General features: G+C 43.6%; 4 protein-coding genes across 8 annotated transcripts; 1 reads left to right on the plus strand and 3 right to left on the minus strand.

The window, feature by feature from the left end:
* Nucleotides 1-986: 986 nt before the first annotated feature.
* Nucleotides 987-7,394, plus strand: LOC115633307 (regulator of nonsense transcripts 1 homolog). Its single transcript, XM_030530730.1, has 4 exons — nt 987-1,124; nt 1,232-1,793; nt 1,854-5,234; nt 5,893-7,394. Exons 2-4 carry the CDS (start codon nt 1,626-1,628, stop codon nt 5,932-5,934), a joined length of 3,591 nt encoding a protein of 1,196 aa, XP_030386590.1. The 5' UTR covers nt 987-1,124; nt 1,232-1,625; the 3' UTR covers nt 5,935-7,394.
* Nucleotides 7,395-8,387: 993 nt separating this feature from the next.
* Nucleotides 8,388-16,102, minus strand: LOC115633306 (poly(A) RNA polymerase gld-2 homolog B). Of its 5 annotated transcripts, none has more exons than XM_030530728.1 (10): nt 15,832-16,102; nt 14,233-15,768; nt 12,443-14,166; nt 11,169-11,766; nt 10,899-11,100; nt 10,671-10,838; nt 10,281-10,590; nt 10,103-10,218; nt 9,673-10,034; nt 8,388-8,912 (listed from the first exon to the last, which is right to left on the minus strand). In XM_030530728.1, exons 2-9 carry the CDS (start codon nt 15,133-15,135, stop codon nt 9,745-9,747), a joined length of 4,311 nt encoding a protein of 1,436 aa, XP_030386588.1. In that variant the 5' UTR covers nt 15,136-15,768; nt 15,832-16,102; the 3' UTR covers nt 8,388-8,912; nt 9,673-9,744. The 5 variants fall into 5 exon arrangements, with proteins under 5 accessions (XP_030386588.1, XP_030386586.1, XP_030386589.1 ...); XM_030530726.1 differs by having other exon boundaries at nt 10,899-11,103; XM_030530729.1 differs by having other exon boundaries at nt 10,671-10,814; nt 10,899-11,103; nt 15,832-16,101.
* A 140-nt stretch (nt 16,103-16,242) lies between these two features.
* Nucleotides 16,243-17,662, minus strand: LOC115633388 (NADH dehydrogenase (ubiquinone) complex I, assembly factor 6 homolog). Its single transcript, XM_030530831.1, has 4 exons — nt 17,460-17,662; nt 17,288-17,402; nt 16,597-17,222; nt 16,243-16,401 (listed from the first exon to the last, which is right to left on the minus strand). The coding sequence occupies exons 1-4, from the start codon at nt 17,660-17,662 to the stop codon at nt 16,320-16,322; spliced, it is 1,026 nt and encodes a 341-aa protein (XP_030386691.1). The 3' UTR covers nt 16,243-16,319.
* A 1,127-nt stretch (nt 17,663-18,789) lies between these two features.
* Nucleotides 18,790-19,706, minus strand: LOC115633314 (glycine-rich selenoprotein). Its single transcript, XM_030530743.1, has 3 exons — nt 19,563-19,706; nt 19,417-19,501; nt 18,790-19,358 (listed from the first exon to the last, which is right to left on the minus strand). The coding sequence occupies exons 1-3, from the start codon at nt 19,579-19,581 to the stop codon at nt 19,142-19,144; spliced, it is 321 nt and encodes a 106-aa protein (XP_030386603.1). The 5' UTR covers nt 19,582-19,706; the 3' UTR covers nt 18,790-19,141.
* Between the last annotated feature and the right edge of the window lie 26 nt (nt 19,707-19,732).

A 19,732-nucleotide genomic window follows, 5' to 3' on the forward strand; every position in this document is an offset into this window, starting at 1 on the left:
ATGTTTTTCTGTTTGAATAAAGGAGCACTTACATTTGTGACGTCACAACGAACGGACGAATGTAACGATCCTGTCCTACATTTCTGACGAAACAACACTTTCTTGCACATACATGGTGGTCCTGCCTTTAAGTGTCACTCGTCGATGCATCCTGGTTTCTGCAACGAAGCACTAAAAGTAGAATGGATAATAAATAATAAATAAATATATATTTACAAACCATTCATTCATTTTTTTTTTTTAATAAAACAAGAATGGATATAACATGTTTTTCAGCATATATTTTTAAATGTAATGAACTATTCCACATATGTACATATGTTAGTGTCAAGTTTGTAAGCAGCTTTTCCCAATGGGTTGGTGGTGGGGACCCAATAAATTAAAATGTTTAAATAATGCACGATAATCATTTATGCATATGATCAACAGAAAAAACTCAACAAATCCAACGCAGTTCCATTTTAGGGCGAAATAGTACGCCATAATAATGAATGTGTCGACTTCAGATTGCGAAATTTTTTAAAGGGGGTGGGGGGAAAGGTAATGGGCAGGCGTACAAACGTCTTGTCATCCTGATCAAAAATATACTTACATACATATGTATGTATGTATAAAATAATATACTTACATACATATGTATGTATGTACATACACATATACTTTGTAAGGTATGCCCGCTGCACACATTCACATTAAAACAGTATTCCCTTTTACCCCTTGGGAACAGAGTATAAAAAAATAAACAGCAATTTGCTTAATATAATCATATTTGCATGTGCATAAAGAATCGAAATGGTTGTTTAATTCGATGAGTAGTAGTCGTTCGACCGCCTTTGAATATAGATATGACGTTTATTGTTTTATTGTGGCGGTTTGCAACACTGAAACAACACTAATATACATATTTACATTGGGGTATCGATGCTTAGTTTACGCGCATATTTCCGTCGACTGGGCTACGTTCAACGTCAAATGTCGATTACAATTTACTGTGTTTTTATGCCAAATTGTTAATGTCGGAAGAAATCACAGCAAACGACGTAAAAAACAGAAAATAACATTTATTTCTATAGTTCGTTCGTGACAAATTCAACCGATGGTCGCAAATCGCGGCACGGACTTTGGTAAGTGGCCATTCATTCGACAGCTGAACGCAACCGAATATTCTGACGGAAGTTATTTCACGCGCAAAACACTTTTTGCTTGCGCGCTGATATTATTTTGTATTTAGTGGCAACTATTTGAGGTTGCAGTTAACGCACGAGTTGTGCAGACGTCCATTGGATTAAAACTGTGAGCGTTGCGTCGAACGTTTTTGTCAGCAAAGGGCAGCCACCAACAACAACAAGAACTACACTTGGAGTGGGGAACGTGAACGTAGCAGAAGAAGTCACTCAGCCACGATCGCACAACACACATCTAACAGCAAACAACACACACTACACACAAACACACACATATATATACATAAATACATAGACACACACTAGAGCAGCAAACGAGACGTATATTGCGAAAAATATCGCATCAGTTGCATTGCCAGTCTTGGCTTGCATTCGCTACTGTCGTCGTCGTCGTCATTGTAATTGTAGTTGTGGGTTCCAAAATACTTCACCCGCAACGTCATGAGCGTTGACACGTACGCGCCGAGCTCGGCGCTCTCCTTCCTGGATATGGATGACAGCGAACTGCTGCGTGGAGCGGACACGCAGCCAACACAATATGATTTTCGTGACTTTACCATGCCGTCCACGCCGCAAAGCCAGACACAGAGCGAGCAACTGGAGGTGCAGGTAAGTCGTCTGCCTTTTAATAAACCTGATTGGTAGATTATTTTCGAAAATCTGTTGCAGACGCGTCGCAGCACAGCTGTGAGCAGCAATGCAAACGATATACATCCTCGACTGGTTTCCATCACCAACGATCTAGCCGATCTGCAGTTCGAAGAGGAGGACGAGGATGCTGGCTCGTCGTTTGTTAAGGAGCTGCCACCGCATGCCTGCAAATACTGTGGCATACACGATCCGGCCACGGTGGTGATGTGCAATAATTGCAAGAAGTGGTTCTGCAATGGACGCGGCAGCACCTCTGGCTCGCATATCATCAACCATCTGGTGCGTGCCAAGCATCGTGAGGTCACACTACATGGTGACGGACCGCTGGGCGAAACCATACTGGAATGCTATTCGTGTGGTGTCCGCAACGTTTTTGTGTTGGGCTTCATACCGGCGAAGGCGGACTCTGTGGTGGTGCTGTTGTGCCGGCAGCCGTGCGCCGCTCAAAACTCGCTCAAAGACATGAACTGGGATCAGGACCAGTGGAAGCCTCTGATTGCCGATCGCTGCTTCCTACCCTGGCTGGTTAAGCAGCCCAGCGAGCAGGGACAGCTGCGAGCGCGTCAGATATCTGCGGCGCAAATCAACAAGCTGGAGGAGCTATGGAAAGACAACATCGAAGCGACATTCCAGGATCTGGAGAAGCCGGGCATTGATTCCGAACCGGCGCAGGTATTGCTGCGATACGAGGATGGCTATCAGTATGAGAAAACGTTTGGGCCGCTCGTCCGGCTCGAGGCCGAGTACGACAAGAAGTTGAAGGAGTCGGCAACGCAGGACAACATTGAGGTGCGCTGGGATGTGGGTCTCAACAAGAAGACCATCGCCTACTTCACGCTGGCCAAGACAGACTCGGACATGAAGCTGATGCACGGTGATGAGCTGCGTCTGCGCTATGTGGGCGAACTCTACAATCCATGGAGCGAGATCGGACATGTGATTAAGGTGCCCGATAACTTTGGCGACGACGTGGGTCTCGAGCTGAAGACATCCTCGAATGCGCCCGTCAAATGCACGAGCAATTTCACCGTCGACTTCATCTGGAAGTGCACCTCCTTTGATCGGATGACGCGCGCCCTCCATCGCTTCGCCATTGACAGGAATTCGGTGTCGAATTACATATACTCGCGTCTTCTCGGCCACGGCCGTACCGATGGCACCGACGAGGTGCTCTTCCGGGGCCCCCAACCGAAGATGTATAGTGCGCCGCATTTGCCCGATCTGAATCGCTCGCAGGTATATGCGGTGAAGCATGCGCTGCAGCGGCCATTGAGCCTCATTCAGGGCCCGCCCGGCACCGGCAAGACCGTCACCTCGGCCACCATTGTCTACCAGCTAGTGAAGCAACACGGCGGCACAGTTCTGGTGTGTGCGCCCAGCAACACGGCCGTCGATCAACTAACCGAGAAGATCCATCGCACCAATCTGAAGGTGGTGCGTGTCTGTGCCAAGAGCCGTGAGGCCATAGACAGTCCCGTCAGCTTTTTGGCGCTGCATAACCAGATCCGTAACATGGAAACCAACTCGGAGCTGAAAAAACTGCAGCAGCTGAAGGACGAAACTGGCGAGCTTAGCTCAGCGGATGAGAAGAGATATCGTTCGCTGAAGCGCGGCACCGAGAACCAACTTCTCGAAGCGGCCGACGTCATTTGCTGCACCTGTGTGGGTGCTGGAGATATGCGTCTGTCCCGCATCAAGTTCACATCGATTCTTATTGATGAGTCCATGCAGTCCACCGAGCCAGAGTGTATGGTGCCCGTCGTTCTGGGCGCCAAACAACTCATATTAGTTGGCGACCACTGCCAGCTGGGACCGGTGGTTATGTGCAAGAAGGCGGCACGGGCTGGTCTCTCGCAGAGTCTGTTTGAACGACTGGTGGTGCTCGGCATACGTCCCTTTCGACTGGAGGTGCAATATCGCATGCACCCGGAGCTGTCGCAGTTCCCATCCAACTTTTTCTACGAGGGCTCGTTGCAAAACGGCGTCTGTGCCGAGGATCGACGACTAAAGTTGGACTTTCCGTGGCCGCAGCCGGAGCGTCCGATGTTCTTTTTGGTGACCCAGGGGCAGGAGGAGATCGCCGGCTCAGGCACCTCCTTCCTCAATCGCACCGAGGCCGCCAATGTTGAGAAGATAACGACACGGTTCCTCAAGGCCGGCATCAAGCCTGAACAGATCGGCATCATAACGCCATACGAGGGCCAACGCGCCTATCTTGTCCAATATATGCAGTATCAGGGCAGTCTGCATTCGCGGCTATACCAGGAGATCGAGATAGCGAGTGTGGACGCATTTCAGGGACGCGAGAAGGACATCATCATTATGTCCTGCGTGCGCTCTAATGAACGCCAAGGTATCGGCTTTCTCAATGATCCGCGCCGTCTCAATGTCGCGCTGACACGTGCCAAGTACGGCATCATTATTGTGGGCAACCCGAAGGTCCTGTCGAAGCAGCAGTTGTGGAACCATTTGCTCAACTTTTACAAGGACCGTAAAGTGCTGGTAGAGGGATCGCTCAACAATCTAAAGGAGTCGCTCATACACTTCCAGAAGCCGAAAAAGCTGATCAACACCATGAATATTGGCGCCCACTTCATGTCTACAATGGTGGCCGATGCCAAGGAAGTTATGGTGCCGGGCTCCGTCTATGAGCGCAGCAGCGGCTACAGCCGTTTTAATAGTGGCGGCGGCGCCGCACTCTCCGGCCCTGGACATGGCCTTAACAACGGCACTCCCTATGGCGCTCCTTATGGCACCTCCAATTTAAGTTATGGTGCCTCAGCGGGCACTAATAGTGGCGGCGGTTATGGCTCTTATGGCTCCGGTTATAGCGGCAACGGCGGCGGCAACAACAACTACTCTCCAGCTGGCGGCTCCAACAGTGGCAACTGGACCGCTGGCCATTTGCATCACGACTCCATCGGTTACATATCCAACGAGCATAGCGCCGCCGCCATGACCAACATGCCCGTGCCCGTCGGCATGTTCATGAATATGAGCAATTTGCCGCCTCGTTTCTATAATCAGCATCAGCAGGCGATAATGGCTGCCAAGCAGAATCGTGCCATGCATCAGCAGCCGGGCTTTGGACCAGCCCTAGTGGGCGCTGGCAGCATTACTGCCTCCTCGACCAACAAGAAGAACAGCAAATCGTCGAAGTCGAGCGCCCGCAGCAACGCCAATGCTGCTTCCTCATCGGCCAACACAAACACCAACTCGAACGCTAATACGAACGCCAGTGTCAGCGCTGCTCCTTTCAGTCAACAGCCCGGCTCCCTGTCCCTGCAGATGACACAGCCGAGCGGCTTTGTATTGTCGCAGCAGCCTGAATTGTCGCAGGACTTTGGTCAAATATCGCAAATGGATGGCCTACTCTCGCAGGATGTTGCATTCAATGTCGTAAGTACTATTTTATGCGCTCTACACACCCGACACGTAGTCGTCTACTAGGAATTCGAAACGCCTAGTGTATGTAAAAAGCCTAGATAGTCGTTGTACATCTTCAACGAGACGAATCGATGTAGACGAATGTCCGTTTGTTCATTTGTCCCTTTGCCCCACTCTATGAACTCTTCAATTATAAATGCTGGGGCCATAACAAGTATATTAATAAAAACCAGTCTAATTATTTTATATAGCTGCCATAGGGACGATCGGGGCAGAAACCACTCCTAGCAGGACTAGTTGTTTGTTTGTGAAGACGTCATAACTTAATTTGGTATTCATTTATTTGTTGCAAAAGTTACTCTGTAACTTTTGCTTATGGAGATATTTTAGTTAATTTAGTATTTATATGATCAGCAAACCCATCGATATAGAACGGTTTCTCCGTTTATCCACCCGTCCGCTCTCGTGTGCGACTGTATGAACCTCGAGAACTTTTGAGCCATAAGGGCAATACACACCATACCATATTTATCCGCAAGATTGTTAAAACCATAAATTTGTATAATGACTTACAATAATCAGAATTTTTGTATTCAAGAGTCGGGCAGGCTCGACTTTCACGTTCTACTCGCTTGACAATTTATTAAAATCTTTTTGAATTGCTTTTTAGACCGGCGAGCGCAGCTTGAACCCGTTTTCACAACCCTATTGAAAAGGCTGAGGCGGCGCGGCACACAACATGCAAACATTTTTGAAAACAAGAACAAGAAAGAACGCAAGAAAGATAGAAAAACCACAACAAACAACAACAAACCAACAACACACACAAACGAAACATTGAATATGAACGCAACTTTAAGAAGTCAGCAGCAACAGGAGCAACAAACAAATACATGTATAGAAAGCAACAACAATGAGGATGATAAGGAGAAGAGGATAAGAGCGGGAAACATCAACTTGACGACTGCAATATATATACAAATAAAGTGTATGAAAGAAATAAGGTGTGCGCCAGCCACACTCTCAAGGTGAAGATGGAATGGCGATCGATCTGTAGATGGAAATATAGTTGGAACAGCCATCCATCCACCGTTGTCGCTCAGCAGTCAGTGAGACACAAATGGAATACAAAACATAGCCAGCCAGCCAACAAGATGATGCAGCGGCAGCAACAGCAGCCGATTAAGAACCTATCGATCTTATATGCATGCCGGGAGAATAGTAAACAGGAACAGGACAGGAACTGAAACACTATCCGTTTTCGTGAGCTGCTGTTGAGCTGGAGCTGCAATTTTCGATGCTCGGATGCGGGGGCACAAATGCATTTCGAAAATGTCCAGCGGCCGTCGAAGGGACGAAGGGAGCATCGTAGCTGTGTGTTGGCCATTTGCCGAACCGGTCAAACCGGCGGCCAATTGGTGGCGAAGCGAACAGAGAGAGCCGTTGAAATTGCAGGAAGAAGCGAACAACAACCAACAGCCACTAGTTGTTGTTGTGTTGGTTTTTGATTTTAATTTTTAAAATAACCTTTTCGTTTCGTAAACAAATGTATATGTATTCTATTTTTTCTACCCAGCCTTAAGAGCCGAGCCCTCCAGCACACCCCAAAATAAAAAACAAAAACAAAAACGAAAAAACAACAAGAAAACCAACCTCCTGTTAATTTACACTCGAAAACAAAACCACAAAACTGTTTTACATACATCTATTGTATTTTGGAACGTTGCTTTACACAATTTATAAAGAAATTTATGCCTGAAAAGAGAGAGAGTGCGGGAAGAAGAAAGAAAAGAAGCGAGGTTGCCAAACAATGTGTGTGCCACAAATAAATTGCTTGAGAAAATGTTGTTTTTCAAATTAAAAATGAATGCATCAAACACTAGAAGTTACCCACAAACACATACACACAAACACACACACACACATACATAAGGCAACAGAAAATGGAAAAATTGTTAAATAAAACAAAACCGATGTGATTTAATTTTTGTTTTCTCTTCGCGCAAACACAAGTGGAGTATGTTAATTGTTTAAAACAGAAGCGGAAGTGGAAGCGGAAACAGAAGCGAAGCAAACGGTATATTTTTTCTATGTGATTTTCCCCCCAAAACTTTTGCAACATTTCAAAAGAATTCTGAAATAAAGAATTACATTATTTTGTTTTTGCTAAAATGTGTAGTTTTTATTTTTAAAATAAATATTTCAAGCCCACCAGAAAATAGAGTGGATGCATTTCAGGGTGCAATTGCTTTATAATGAAAGCGGAAATAGAATCAAAAGAAATATGTTATAAATATTTTCTAAAGAATTCTGATGGTTTCTAACTAAACACAAAAAATATTCACTATATTTGGATGGTAATTGAAGCAACTGTATACGTTTAGTTACAAAAACAATCGATCATCTTTTAAATTTTTCAGAATCAAAATCATCTTTCTTCGAAGGTGATTTCACAAAAATCGGTATGATATGATAACGCTTTTAACATTTCCAACTTTCTATAAAAATCCGCTTTGGTTTAGTTACGAAAAACAATCGATCATCTTTTATATCATCTTTCTTTGAAGGTGACTTCATTGAAATCGGTATGATATGATAAAGCTTTTAATATTTCCAACTTTCTATAAAAATCCGCTTTGGAGATAACATAAATCTAAATCTTCTTAGCACTTCAAATTCTCCATTGCTTTATTCGAGTTGATATCAGAGCCATTTATGATCTTTTTAACTCACCATGAGAATTGCGATAATGTCACAGAAATCAGTGAACCTTTTAACACTCCGATCTCTTAATAAAAATCGGTTTCATTCGACATAACATCGCAGAAATTGATCAGCGTTTTGAAATTCTAAGAAAAAAGTTCAACCTTCTTTCACAAAAATCTACCACGAAAATCCCCTTCCTTTGATATGATTTCACAAAAATGTACATGGAAAAGCGTCCTTTCAGAATTCTTAGATATTTCCATCGCGTTCTTTCGAGATGACTCCATAAAATTTGTAGTTCTTTTGAACTTTACACAAAAATGTACCCTTTATTACGAAATGATATCACAGATGTGTTCAAATTTATTTTTAATTCAATAAACATAATCCCGACTTGTTGCCATCAGTACTACAGTACTAAATTGAGAGATGAAGAAAAACGCATACTTTTTGTACGAATATGTATTTCTTTTTTATTTGGGTGTGATTTTACAATGCTTTTTTCAATTACATGAATACTCGAAGGCTGATACATCTTTTGCGGGGAAAATAAATTCACATAAATATATAGTATTATAAAAAAGCAAATACAACTTTAAAATGATATTGTGGATGTTTACAAAAAATTGAAGAGGAAACATGATCATCAAACATTCCGATGATATAATATATAAATTGTTGAACTTTAGACGAACTTATTCAAATCCAACTTAGTGGTGTGGTTCCAAATGTTAAATTTGAATTTACATACTTAGCTTTGGGTGCCATTTCATGGACTTTACATAAATGGGTATTTCAATAGCTGGGTGAAAATGAATTTAAAGTGCTCTCTCACGGATTGCCCGCACCCTTTTTAGTTGTTGAAAATATATGTGTTTGTATAATATTTGGTTTACTCTATAAAATTTGGAATTATTAACATATTGCATAGCCAAAGTCCTTCTGATTTCTTATAGATCGCTCGCATAAACAGCATTTACCAGCCTAATGATAAGTTCGAGTATATAAATAGTTAATAATGAGATCGCATTTTTTATCACATTTATGGACGGATTAAAGACAACATAAAAATATATATATATATACCTATAGCACAAGATGGAAGTTAGGGTGTTAATACTAGGGGTTCACGATTACGCACATTTACGAAATACTTTTTCTCTCGCACGACATTTACCGAAATTTACGGACATTTCACAGGCACGCACACATATCTTATAGTTCTATTTTTAAAACCGCTATTTCGAACTTTAGCACTTTTATCGTTGTCGATTTTAAAATATAGCTTGAGTTGGTCGTCCAAAAATACACATCTGGGTAGTAGATTTTATGGAACTCATACTACTCATACTATATTTTTGTGTTCAATTTGAGGAACTTCTCTGCTCTGGCTACGTTTACAATAAATTAGTAGAAACTGTATTAATTACGATAATATAATTTAGAGAATTACACATAATTCATATTTGATTAAAACATTTTCTAATTAATACTTTTTTTCAATTTTCTTTTTGGCATATTTTAGTGAACTCACGAATTGCACAAAAATTTCACTAAATCCTTTGTTTTCACTAAATTCACATAATTTTCCACTCTTTTATGGTACAGTCACGCACTAATGCACAACATTAAATCTCGGCTTTTGATTGATAAAAAAACCCACTTAAAACCACTATATTCCACAAAACATACCAAAATACAGAATATTATACTACAAAAGTATGGTAAAAACACACACACAAACCTCTGGGCCAGTAGTTCTTCATAGAGACATCGGTGTTGCGATTATTGTTGGTATAAAGGATCTTAGCTGCTCTCAGGCAACATGCGACGCCGCTGGCGGGTGGCTTCCTAGTGGTGTGCTTCCCATTTTTCCGCCAATACCATCATAATTTTGCATGAAAAATGTCTGTTGTTGCTTCCGTTGTGTTGGATGGTGGTATTGATGCAGTGGAGGGCGCGAGATAGGATCTATGGGTGCGAATATGGCATTGAGATTCAGCGAGTGCTCCAAACGTCGAGCCGAGGCTGCAAAAACACTCTTCACGCGCTCAAACGTAGCGAAATCGTAAACCGAACGTGCAGTATTCGACAGATCGAAGGGCTCTGCAGAAAGCGGTTTGTTCATAAGAATGTACAGATATCAGGCAGGCTCTGCCTACAGTTTGATTTACCCTCAATGTTCAGCTCCTTCCACTGATGCGCATCGTTCTTGTAGCTCTTGGCCATGCGACAGACGGCCACAGGCAGCACTCCACCGGTGCGTACGGATATCGCATAGTTTCGAAAACTGTACGGTAAAGAGTCGTATAAATATATATGTATATAGTTCATCGATGCTTAAATGCATACTCGAAATTGCTGTAGTATTTGAAAAAGCCCAACAAATGCTCTCCCAGAGTCTGGGTGTTGTGCGTAGCATACGTTTCGATGGGCTCGATGAGGTCCAAATCTACGCAGTCCTGCTGCCCCAAATTGAACTTTTCCGGATAGAGGGCATGCAGGCAGGGCAGGACGTGCGGCACACAGCCGTACTGCAGATAATGGAGCACCATTAGGACCAACGAATAGCTTGATATCGTCATACGTTTGGCATCATTGATGTCATGGTACTGGGCCCAAAGTTTCACAATTACGACTAGAGGACGCGTTCGCCAATCCACTGTGGCAGACAATATATACATAAGTATATACATACAGGTATATCGGTGTACATGCTATACGCTATATAATATTACTTACACTGCGCATACAATTGCAGCAAATAGGTGTTCTTGATGCCAACACAGTTGTTGTAATTGAGATCGACTTCGATGCCGTTGAAACCGTCCTTGAAGCGAAGGATCGGCACACGCGCCTCAATTAGATTGAATTCCTGAAATATTTCTACAGATAGGCGGTTGGAAACAACTATTATTTTGTATGTACATATATCCAATAGGGAGCTATGGAATGATTGCAGCAACGTACCCGTCTCCTTCAATACTTCGTGGAACAGGTTCAGGATAATTAACGCCTCGGTGCGTTGCTCGTTATGGTAATGGTACTGATGTGGGGCCGGTTGCTGGGGCTGTTGTTGGGGCAGGAGACACATATCGATATCGGAGGAGTCGGTGCCAAATCCGGTTATTGTCGAGCCAACTAAACAGATGCGGAACCTCGAGAACATTGGCTGCTGCAATGGATGCACCCCTTTCTATGGTCAGGTAGATATATAAACATTCTAAGCTCAACACCTACGTTAATCCAGAGGCAGAGATGACGCCACAGACGCATCTTCAACTTGAACATCTTGTGCGTCTGCTGTGCGGAGCGAAAACGTTTCCAAATATCCACAGACAGTCCATCATATTTACAGTTCCGCACCAAATGCTCCGGCTGCGCTGTCAGTTCCACGTTACGTGCCTGTACCAAGTACCGATCCGGTGGCAGCATCGTCTCGTACCAGCCGGCGAGGGGCATGTTGCTTGAAGATGCCATCGAAGATATCGACGCATTCGATCCATTCGAGTTCGAGCCGCAGCCGCAGTTGTTGCCGCAATAGTGCGGGTGGTAGTTATGTCCACCAGCGCCCAAAAGTGGTGGCGGCCCATACGAAGATTGTTGTTGTGGTTGCGGTGGTGGCGCCTGTAACTGTGCTTGTGGCATTCCATGCATTCCACTCATCCCAGCCAATTGTGGTGACAACTGTGGCTGCGGCAGCGCCTGATGCTGAGGCGAGGGTGTGCTGCTCGAGGATGCCATCGTAGGCGACAACAGATCCATATAGGGCTGCGGCTGAAGCTGGTGGTGCGACTGATGTTGCGGCGGATGACGCTGCATTGTTGGAGCCATCAAGCTGTTTTCGAATTAAAAGCGAAATTATAACAAGTTCGCGTTCTTTGCTCGGCGCGCAAAGCCCTTGCAGATCAAATTCTACGCTCTTTAATAACAAATAAAGATATATGATATATTGTAAAATCGGGTGTCCCGACTTTGAAACTCTCTGCAGATATGTATAGAAAATTAAAAAAAAAAAAAAATCGAAAAACGTAGCGAAATTTCAATATTACACGAAGAAGACGGAGGAGTGAGCGAAATTCCGAAATGTGAATTCCAAAATACCAATTTCTGCGTATTCACATAAGACATCTTGGAGTACAAATTGGTGTCTCTAGCTCTTATACTTGTAGTCTCCGTGAGGTATTAAAAAATAAAACAAACTAGAATAGCCTACACATATAGGGCATCTGTGTACACAATTTGGTGTCTCCATCTCTTATAGTCTCTGAAATCCAGGTGTTCATATGGACGGACGTCGTTCGGAAAATATGATGAGATGAGGCGCTGTAGCCATATAGCATAAAAGGTCAGATATACTTTCTTCTGGCTGTTACACAAACATCCATAAACCTAATATACTCATGTACCCTTTGGCTACAAGACATAAAAAGAAATGGAGTCTGGAAAGCTTTCTTTCTCTCTCTCTATATATAATAGTACATTGCAACAGAAGTTCAAATTTTCAAACATACCGATTGCGATTGCTCCAATGTGGTTCACTGAGCGAGGCCAGCGAGCAGTCGGACGATGCGGGAGATATCGAACTACGCGCGGAACTATCACGCAGTTCCACCTGATTCGGATTAAGATTTTGATGGTGGTTGTGACTGTGGGGCGATGCGCCGAGAGCAGCGAAAGGCGTCTGATAGCACGGCGAGGAGACATGATTCCAGATCGCTGCCGTCGCCGTCGGATAACTATCGGGAAAGCCAAAGATCAGTTGCTGTTGTTGCTGCGGCTGCTGCTGTTGATGGCCGATTGGAGTTGCGGGCAACAGCTGCGACTTAATATTGTTTTGTGACTCCACAGAGACGGGCTGCAGCATTAGCGGCACAGCAGCATAGGTGGGACTCTGCAGCGCAACAACAGTGGCTGCAGCGAGCGGTAACTCTGCTGCTGCTGCTGTAGCATCACTAGCTGCTGCAGCGGTAATCGCCTCGTCCAGCTGGGCACATCTAATCATGTTGGCGGGTGTGGTTGGCGACAGAACGGCAGCATCTCCCGCACCACCGACCTCGGGCGACATTATGACGCGACTCAGTATGGCGGCGTTGTATTGCAATGTGTTTGGCGGCGGCACAAACATGCCGACACCATTCGGCTGTGGCGTTATTGGCTTCGTCAGCGTGATGGCCGGTGTTAGGAGCAATGCTGCCGTCTGTTTGTTGGCCACACCTGTCATTGTCAAGGCCACAGGCTCTCCTCCTCCTCCTCCATCCACTCCACCAGCAGCAGCGGTGGCTGTTGCTGTCGTCTCAACCTGCTGTGGTGAGGCCGTGAGGTGCGTTGCTGTTGGCAGTTGCGGTTGCGGTTGCGAGTCCGTTACATCGACCTTGACGTAGGTCAGGTTGTAGAAATTCTGATGATGTGCCGTCGTAACGGGCCCGCTGGTGGCCAACATTAATGGATGATGCCCATTATGATTAAAATTGTTGGAATAGTTGTTCTTCAGGCGTCTATTGAAGTTGTTTGAAGTTGTCGCTGCCGCCGAAGCACTGGATGTTGTTGCTATCGTTGAGGTTGGGGTGCCGACAGACAAGATTTGTGCTCCTCCTACGTTGCCACTGCCACTTCCACAACCACTTCCATTTGCATTTGCATTTACGGCAATGCTGTAGCCGAAATGCATCTTCTTTCCGATTCCGATGCTGTTATTATTGTTGTTGTTGTGCTTGCGACGATAATTAGCATGTTGCTGATGCATCTGCTGCTGCTGGTGTTGCTGGCAGCTGTGGCTGTTGTTCTGGCTGTGGTTGTTGTTGTGACTATAGCTGCCACCAATATAATGTGCATTTCCGTAACGTTGATATTGTCCCTGTTGCTGCTGCTGCTGCTGGCGTGAATAGTTGTTACCGCTGTGCCTGTTATTGCCAGCGCTATGACGGTTGTTGCTGCTGCTCTGCTCGCTGGCAATCTCATTGTCAGGCAGCAGTTCCTTTTGCAGAAAGGACGCAATTGTCAACTGCTTTGGCTGTGGATAAGAATTTTGATAGTAATGCGACTGCTGCTGCTGCGGCTGCTGTTGTTGCTGATAGTTCGTGCGCTCCAGCTCTGGACTACGGTGCTTGTATTGCAGGCTACGTTGCGACTGTTTATTGTTGCTGCCTACCTCGATGGTTGTGGGCGTTGTTTTCGACATTCCCGATAAGTTGCTAGTCTCCAATTGTTTGGAGGACAGCGCAGACATATGTTGTTGCTGAAACGAAGTGAGAGAGTTGTGGATGAGGAGGAATTATGAAGGAATTGTCAGTCGACTGCTTACCGTTGTCGTTGTCACATATGCTTGTGGCTTCACATAGACTTGATCGCTGGTGTTCCAAAAGCACAGCGATTGCTGGCGAGGTACCTGTTTCTCATTGCAGTTGCTGGTGCCGTTTTGCAGTTTCGATTGCGGCATTGGTATTAGCTGATCTATGACTGCTGAATAACACGATTCTGCGCCAATATGGGCGAGCGCGTTTGGACTTGTTGAAGCTGTGCTCGCGATTGTCGCTTTCTCCGTGCCAACCGCGGAGGACTCTGAACAGCTGCGATAATACGACGACTCCATTGAGGAGGATGAGGACAGCGCATTGCGCTTTTTGTGGTTTTTCGACGTTTTTGTTGTTAATTTGATGCCCGAGTGATTGTTGTTGTCGTTGTTGTTGGCATCATTTGTTTGAATATTTTGATTTTTCATCAAAACGCTGTTGTTGTTGGTGGTGGTGGTAATGGTTGTTGTTGAAGCTGCCGAAATATGTTGCTGCTGTTGAAAATAATGCGGCGACTGCAGATTGGAGTCGTTGCCGCTGTTCTTACGCACTATGGAGTGGTTGTTGCCACCAAAGAGTTGTTGCTGTTGTTGTTGGCGCTTGTTGCCGGTATGATTATGAAACTTGACCGACTGTCGCAGCAGATTCGCCGACTTGTTACTCATTTCATTGGCATTATTGTATTTGGCAGACGTATTATTGCTCACATTCTGCTGTTTCGTTTGCTGCACCAGCACTGTTTGGCTCGGCATGGCAGCAGTTGCGGCAAAACATTGCCTGAATTTCCGCTGCTGTTGCTGCTGCCGTTGTTGCTGTTGCATCCCTGTGGATGTGGCTGTGATGCTCTCATCAGATGACGGAGCATCAATGTTGGTGGCAAATATCTTCATGTCTGCTCTACTCGCTGTGTACATAACTCTTTGTTGATTCTGCTGTTCTGGCCTTTCCTCGCTGCTTCTTTGCTGCTTTTGAGCGTTTGTTTTAGTTCCTACTTAGTGTTTAAGACTAAATATTTTTTGTTAGGCTTTTTGATGTTTAAATTTTTTTTAAATGTTTTTTTTTCTTTTTTCTTTTTACTGAATATTTGTAGTTTTGCTTAATAATTATGATTCAATGGGTTTTCAATACAATTTCTCCCACCGAGTTCGATTATTATTTCTCTGATTTCGCTTTTGAAATTGAATTGAATTTTTGATAGCTGGTGCACTCTTTGTTGTTCTTTCTAACTTTCGCTTAAAATATTATAATGTGTAGTCAGCTCCTTGCCTCGCCGCCGACTAAATACGAAAATATTTAACTTACAGACTGTCACTTAATTACGGCCGCTCTTGTACGAATTTACCGTATTCTTTAACACAAACACAAATTTGTTCGACATTTCACTATACTCGAGTCTCGAGTCGATCTTGATGTGTCCCTCCTTCTTTGGCAGAGCTTTTTCTTTTATGGGGGGTGCGAGTGCGAGAGTGACGGCATTATAAAAACCGTTATAAATCAAGAATGGGCGCAACAAAGTGTACGAGATTAAAAGAAATGGCTTGTTTTTGCTGAAAAAAGTGCTTTTGTTTTTAGCAGCTACAGAGATATTGGAAGAAAATTTTTGGACTCACCATAAATTTCAGCTTAGTTTTAACAGAAATAGAAAAATAAATATATAGCTAATTTCTATTTCACTGGATTCTGCCTCTACAACTGCAAATAATTCTCAACAAAACGGTGCTTCAGCTTGTTGTGCATCCTGCACGGCTCCGTTTTCCTTTTAAACACACAGTGGCACATTTATTAAAACATTTACTTTCGAGTGTGACGCCCTTTTCAAAGATCCCAAACACTTGCTAAACTAAAAACTAAAATTTAAACCGGCGTGCGCAAGGAGCAGATAAGAACTGTTTTTCTCTCTTCTCCTTTTTTTCGGTTTCCTTTGCTAGATCTATGCGCCCACCGGCACTTGACTAATTTGCTTCTTTTTTTTTTTTTTTTTTTGTTATCGATATTCACAAATACATATATACATATACATATGTGTTTGGTTTAGCCTCACAGACTTGACTTGATCGGTCAGTTTATTTCAACAATAAAAGGAACTTAACTTACAGCTTCAAAATTTATTGAACAGCGACTTCCAAAAGAGTCGCGCCGGCAGCATTGAATCGCGTTTTATGCAGCTCGCATGTGTCAGCCTGGAACGGTATTATGGACACAATAATTTTCGTAACAATACTCCCACAATGCTCTGACATTTGCTTCGAATGTTGCTGCAACTAGTGCAATCTGCATATTCATATCTTAACAATATGTTGAAGAAATCATTGTTGCATTGTTTGTTAATATCTAAAGCAAATGCCTGAGCACTCATCAAGCTGACGTTGACTTACTGGAAGTGTGCGCGACGCAGTCTTTCCAAATAGGAGCCTGTGGCAACGGCAGATAGGAAGATTTTACGCGCCACTCGTGGCATTTGCGGCAATAGCTGCCTTGCCAGCTCCAGATGTGTATTTGCCGCACTAGCCACCTCGAAGACACACTCCTCCACAGCCTTGTCGTCGGGCGCGCCTCGTAAAATTCGTTCCTGACTCACGCCATGCCGCACCAACACCTCAAGGGGCACTGCGACCGCCTGCTGTCGTCCAGTGTGTGGTATAGCGCGCAACAGCATCACAATACCTTGCGCCTTGCCCACATGGGAGGCGGCATGGTCCACATTTATGTCCCGTATTCCACTCAGCTCCACCAGCAAATGCATTAGCGAGGCGCAGGTCTGATCCGCGTAATCTTCTAGATCACGCATCACATCGAAGGCCTGGTTAGATGGACGTTCGCGCGCCGTCACTAGCCGACGCAGGTAGACTTTATTAAGCCGCCGCACGCCCACTGTGCGTTGCAGCTCGCGTAGCACAGGCTGGTCCTGCACATATGATTTATTCGTCGCTGGTTCAAAGCATTTATCAATCGAGTCGTACCAGAACTTAAGCCGCATTTTGGTTATTTGAGGCTCGAGGTGCTGCAATGAATATATTGCATATTTATTTCAGTTATTGCAAGCTGGAACCGTGATTTCCCACTCACATGGCCAACAACAGATCGGGAAACTTCGACGTTGAAGGCGCGCAGTGCAAATGCCGCTTGTCGGAGCTCCTGGGGCAGCAACAACGTACTCAGGTAGTTCTCATAGTCGTATTTTCTGTAAATATTAGCCATTAATGTCGCCGGAACGAGCAGAGATTATTTCCCCACTTACTCCACAAGACCCATGCAATATTTCGTTGCGAAAGCATCGCCGTTTTCCGCCGGGGATTTCTGCGCAGGCTGCCGCTCTTTTCCTGGTTGCACATTAGCGTCCACTCCTCCACTTGCATGTCGTTCTAAGCATTTTATTATTATACTATTTTTGTTGGATAACAGTCTGCCGCCATTTTCCCAATTACTTAGTAAACGCCGCATTTGTACTCTTGAGGGATGTGCATAACATCGATGTATCGAGCAACCACAATGTTATTAAAACGATGCATGCATGTTTTCCGATGTTGTTTTGTTTGCGATGAGTCGCTCAAACATGGAACATTTTCATGTATTGTGAGACGGTCGCATCACACAGAAAAATCTATGCTCTACCGGTATAGGTAATTTTGATCATACTGTTTTTTTGTTTGTTTTCATTAAATTATGAATTTTAAGGTATATATTTCGTATTGTTACACATGTTATCTGTGGAAAAGTTTGTGTGTATATTTCTTTGCTTAAAAAGTATGCGTACAGCCACACTTAATTTCTGATTTGCATAAATGTTGAATTCCCCCCTTTTTATCTAATTTTTCGAAACATCGACGACGCATGGTTTTTTTTTTAACCATCGAAATTGATGTATTCACTGCGACTTACATCCCTAGTACTCTCTCAGCTGAGTATTTAGATCGCGTAAATGTTATCGATAACAAATCACATGTTCTCACACAAGTTGGGACAGCGCAATAAGCTGATCATAATGGAAAAATGCTTACTCTGTACATGAAATGTACCAGAGTATACACATAATTGGTTCCAAAAAGAACCGTGTAAAAAGACATTGATCATCTCTAAAAAAAATATGCACTTGTACATACAATGTATACCAATTTTTAATTTTCAAAATCGTGTAAAAAAGTACCATGTAAAAACAGAATTAGGTGTATAAGGTTTGCGCGAGCTTAAAAGTGTAACATGCAGAAGAAGGACGTAGACCCCACAAATTATGTATATATATTATTGATCAGCATAACAAGACGAGTCAATCTAGCCCTGTCTGTGTTGTTTGTCCGTATGAACACCTGGATCTCAGAGGCTAGAAGAGCTAGAGACTCCAAATTTTGCACAAAGATGCCTTATGTGTGTACGCTGTGCAAGTTTGTTTTATTTTTTGTAAGTCCGTATGCCAAGTTTCATTATGATAGGCCAATTTAGCAGGATGTTACATACATATATCATCATCATCATCACAGACACACACATAGACACGCATAATTATTCTACATATGTATATGTACAGAGTATTTCAAAGTTGGGACAGCCCATTTTAGCTTCTCCACTTGTTTTATATTGCATATGTATGTACATATATATTTGTTCAATAAAAAAGTTGCTTACATTTGTATATAAGTATTAGGCATACGTAAGATTCACTATACCGATTCGAGGTATGTATAAACAATTTGAAAAGTAGTACAAATAAAAATCCAAAAGGAAACTTATTAATTTAAATTATACAACTATGATTTGATGTAGCGCCCATATTCCCCAAGTCCAAATAAAATGTTCGACAACACTCCACTTCGGGTAGAGTTTATGAGTGTTGCGTCATAAGTGCAAAATATGCGATAAAATAGGGCTTGAAAATATGAAATTCATGTGTCCAGGCATCATGGCTCGTGGACACTACCACTAAGATCATCCACCTGCGTTACAACTCAAGCTCATTTGTTGTGGTATACGTCCTATGCGTCTGTTAGGTCTAGGGCCGCCGCCGCCGCCCCCACTGCCTCCTCCACCGCCGCCTCCGCCGCCACCTCCTCCACCACCCCAGCCATTTCCCCAACCATTGCTACGGCGATTGTCCCGGTTTTGGCCGTTGGGATTATTAAACGGTGCTATCAGCGTCTGAAAGCTGCATAAGCATGTTAATGATAAACATAATCTGTATAGCAATCCGAAATTATACTTACAACTGAATAATTAGGAACCACAATGCAATAAATATGTCTTTGAAGCGCTGCAAGTCCCAAGGACGTTTCTCCCACACGCGCCCATCTACATAATACGATTGAGAGTTGGACAAAACACAAAACAAATGTCTATTTCATATACTTACTTCGGTCTATATAGACCATTTTCTACAGTTAAGATGCTTGCGGCTCAACTAAATGTGTTGTTTATGAGTATTAAACATTATTGTTATTGACTATTCAAGCTCATTGGCTTGTCAAAATACAATAATGACGTGTCTAAATAATTCCGATAGCTAGTGCTATCGACTAGAAA

The sequence above is a fragment of the Scaptodrosophila lebanonensis genome, unplaced genomic scaffold, assembly GCF_003285725.1.
Source record: "Scaptodrosophila lebanonensis strain 11010-0011.00,11010-0021.00 unplaced genomic scaffold, SlebRS2 tig00001418-arrow-arrow-pilon, whole genome shotgun sequence".
NCBI classification, from domain to species: Eukaryota; Metazoa; Arthropoda; class Insecta; order Diptera; family Drosophilidae; genus Scaptodrosophila; species Scaptodrosophila lebanonensis.

Excerpts from the sequence above, each read along its gene's own strand:
- LOC115633307 (XM_030530730.1), top strand. The coding sequence starts at position 1,626 with ATGAGCGTTGACACGTACGCGCCGAGCTCGGCGCTCTCCTTCCTGGAT. Across the intron at positions 1,794-1,853 it reads GCGAGCAACTGGAGGTGCAG|ACGCGTCGCAGCACAGCTGT; the intron begins GTAAGTCGTCTG and ends AATCTGTTGCAG. Across the intron at positions 5,235-5,892 it reads AGGATGTTGCATTCAATGTC|ACCGGCGAGCGCAGCTTGAA; the intron begins GTAAGTACTATT and ends ATTGCTTTTTAG.
- LOC115633306 (XM_030530725.1), bottom strand. The coding sequence starts at position 15,135 with ATGTACACAGCGAGTAGAGCAGACATGAAGATATTTGCCACCAACATT. Across the intron at positions 11,767-12,442 it reads CATTGGAGCAATCGCAATCG|CTTGATGGCTCCAACAATGC; the intron begins GTATGTTTGAAA and ends ATTCGAAAACAG. Across the intron at positions 10,219-10,280 it reads AAATACTACAGCAATTTCGA|TTTTCGAAACTATGCGATAT; the intron begins GTATGCATTTAA and ends TTTACCGTACAG.
- LOC115633388 (XM_030530831.1), bottom strand. The coding sequence starts at position 17,662 with ATGCGGCGTTTACTAAGTAATTGGGAAAATGGCGGCAGACTGTTATCC. Across the intron at positions 17,403-17,459 it reads TATTGCATGGGTCTTGTGGA|AAAATACGACTATGAGAACT; the intron begins GTAAGTGGGGAA and ends TAATATTTACAG. Across the intron at positions 17,223-17,287 it reads CCCGATCTGTTGTTGGCCAT|CACCTCGAGCCTCAAATAAC; the intron begins GTGAGTGGGAAA and ends TATTCATTGCAG.
- LOC115633314 (XM_030530743.1), bottom strand. Across the intron at positions 19,359-19,416 it reads TGGTTCCTAATTATTCAGTT|CTTTCAGACGCTGATAGCAC; the intron begins GTAAGTATAATT and ends ATGCTTATGCAG.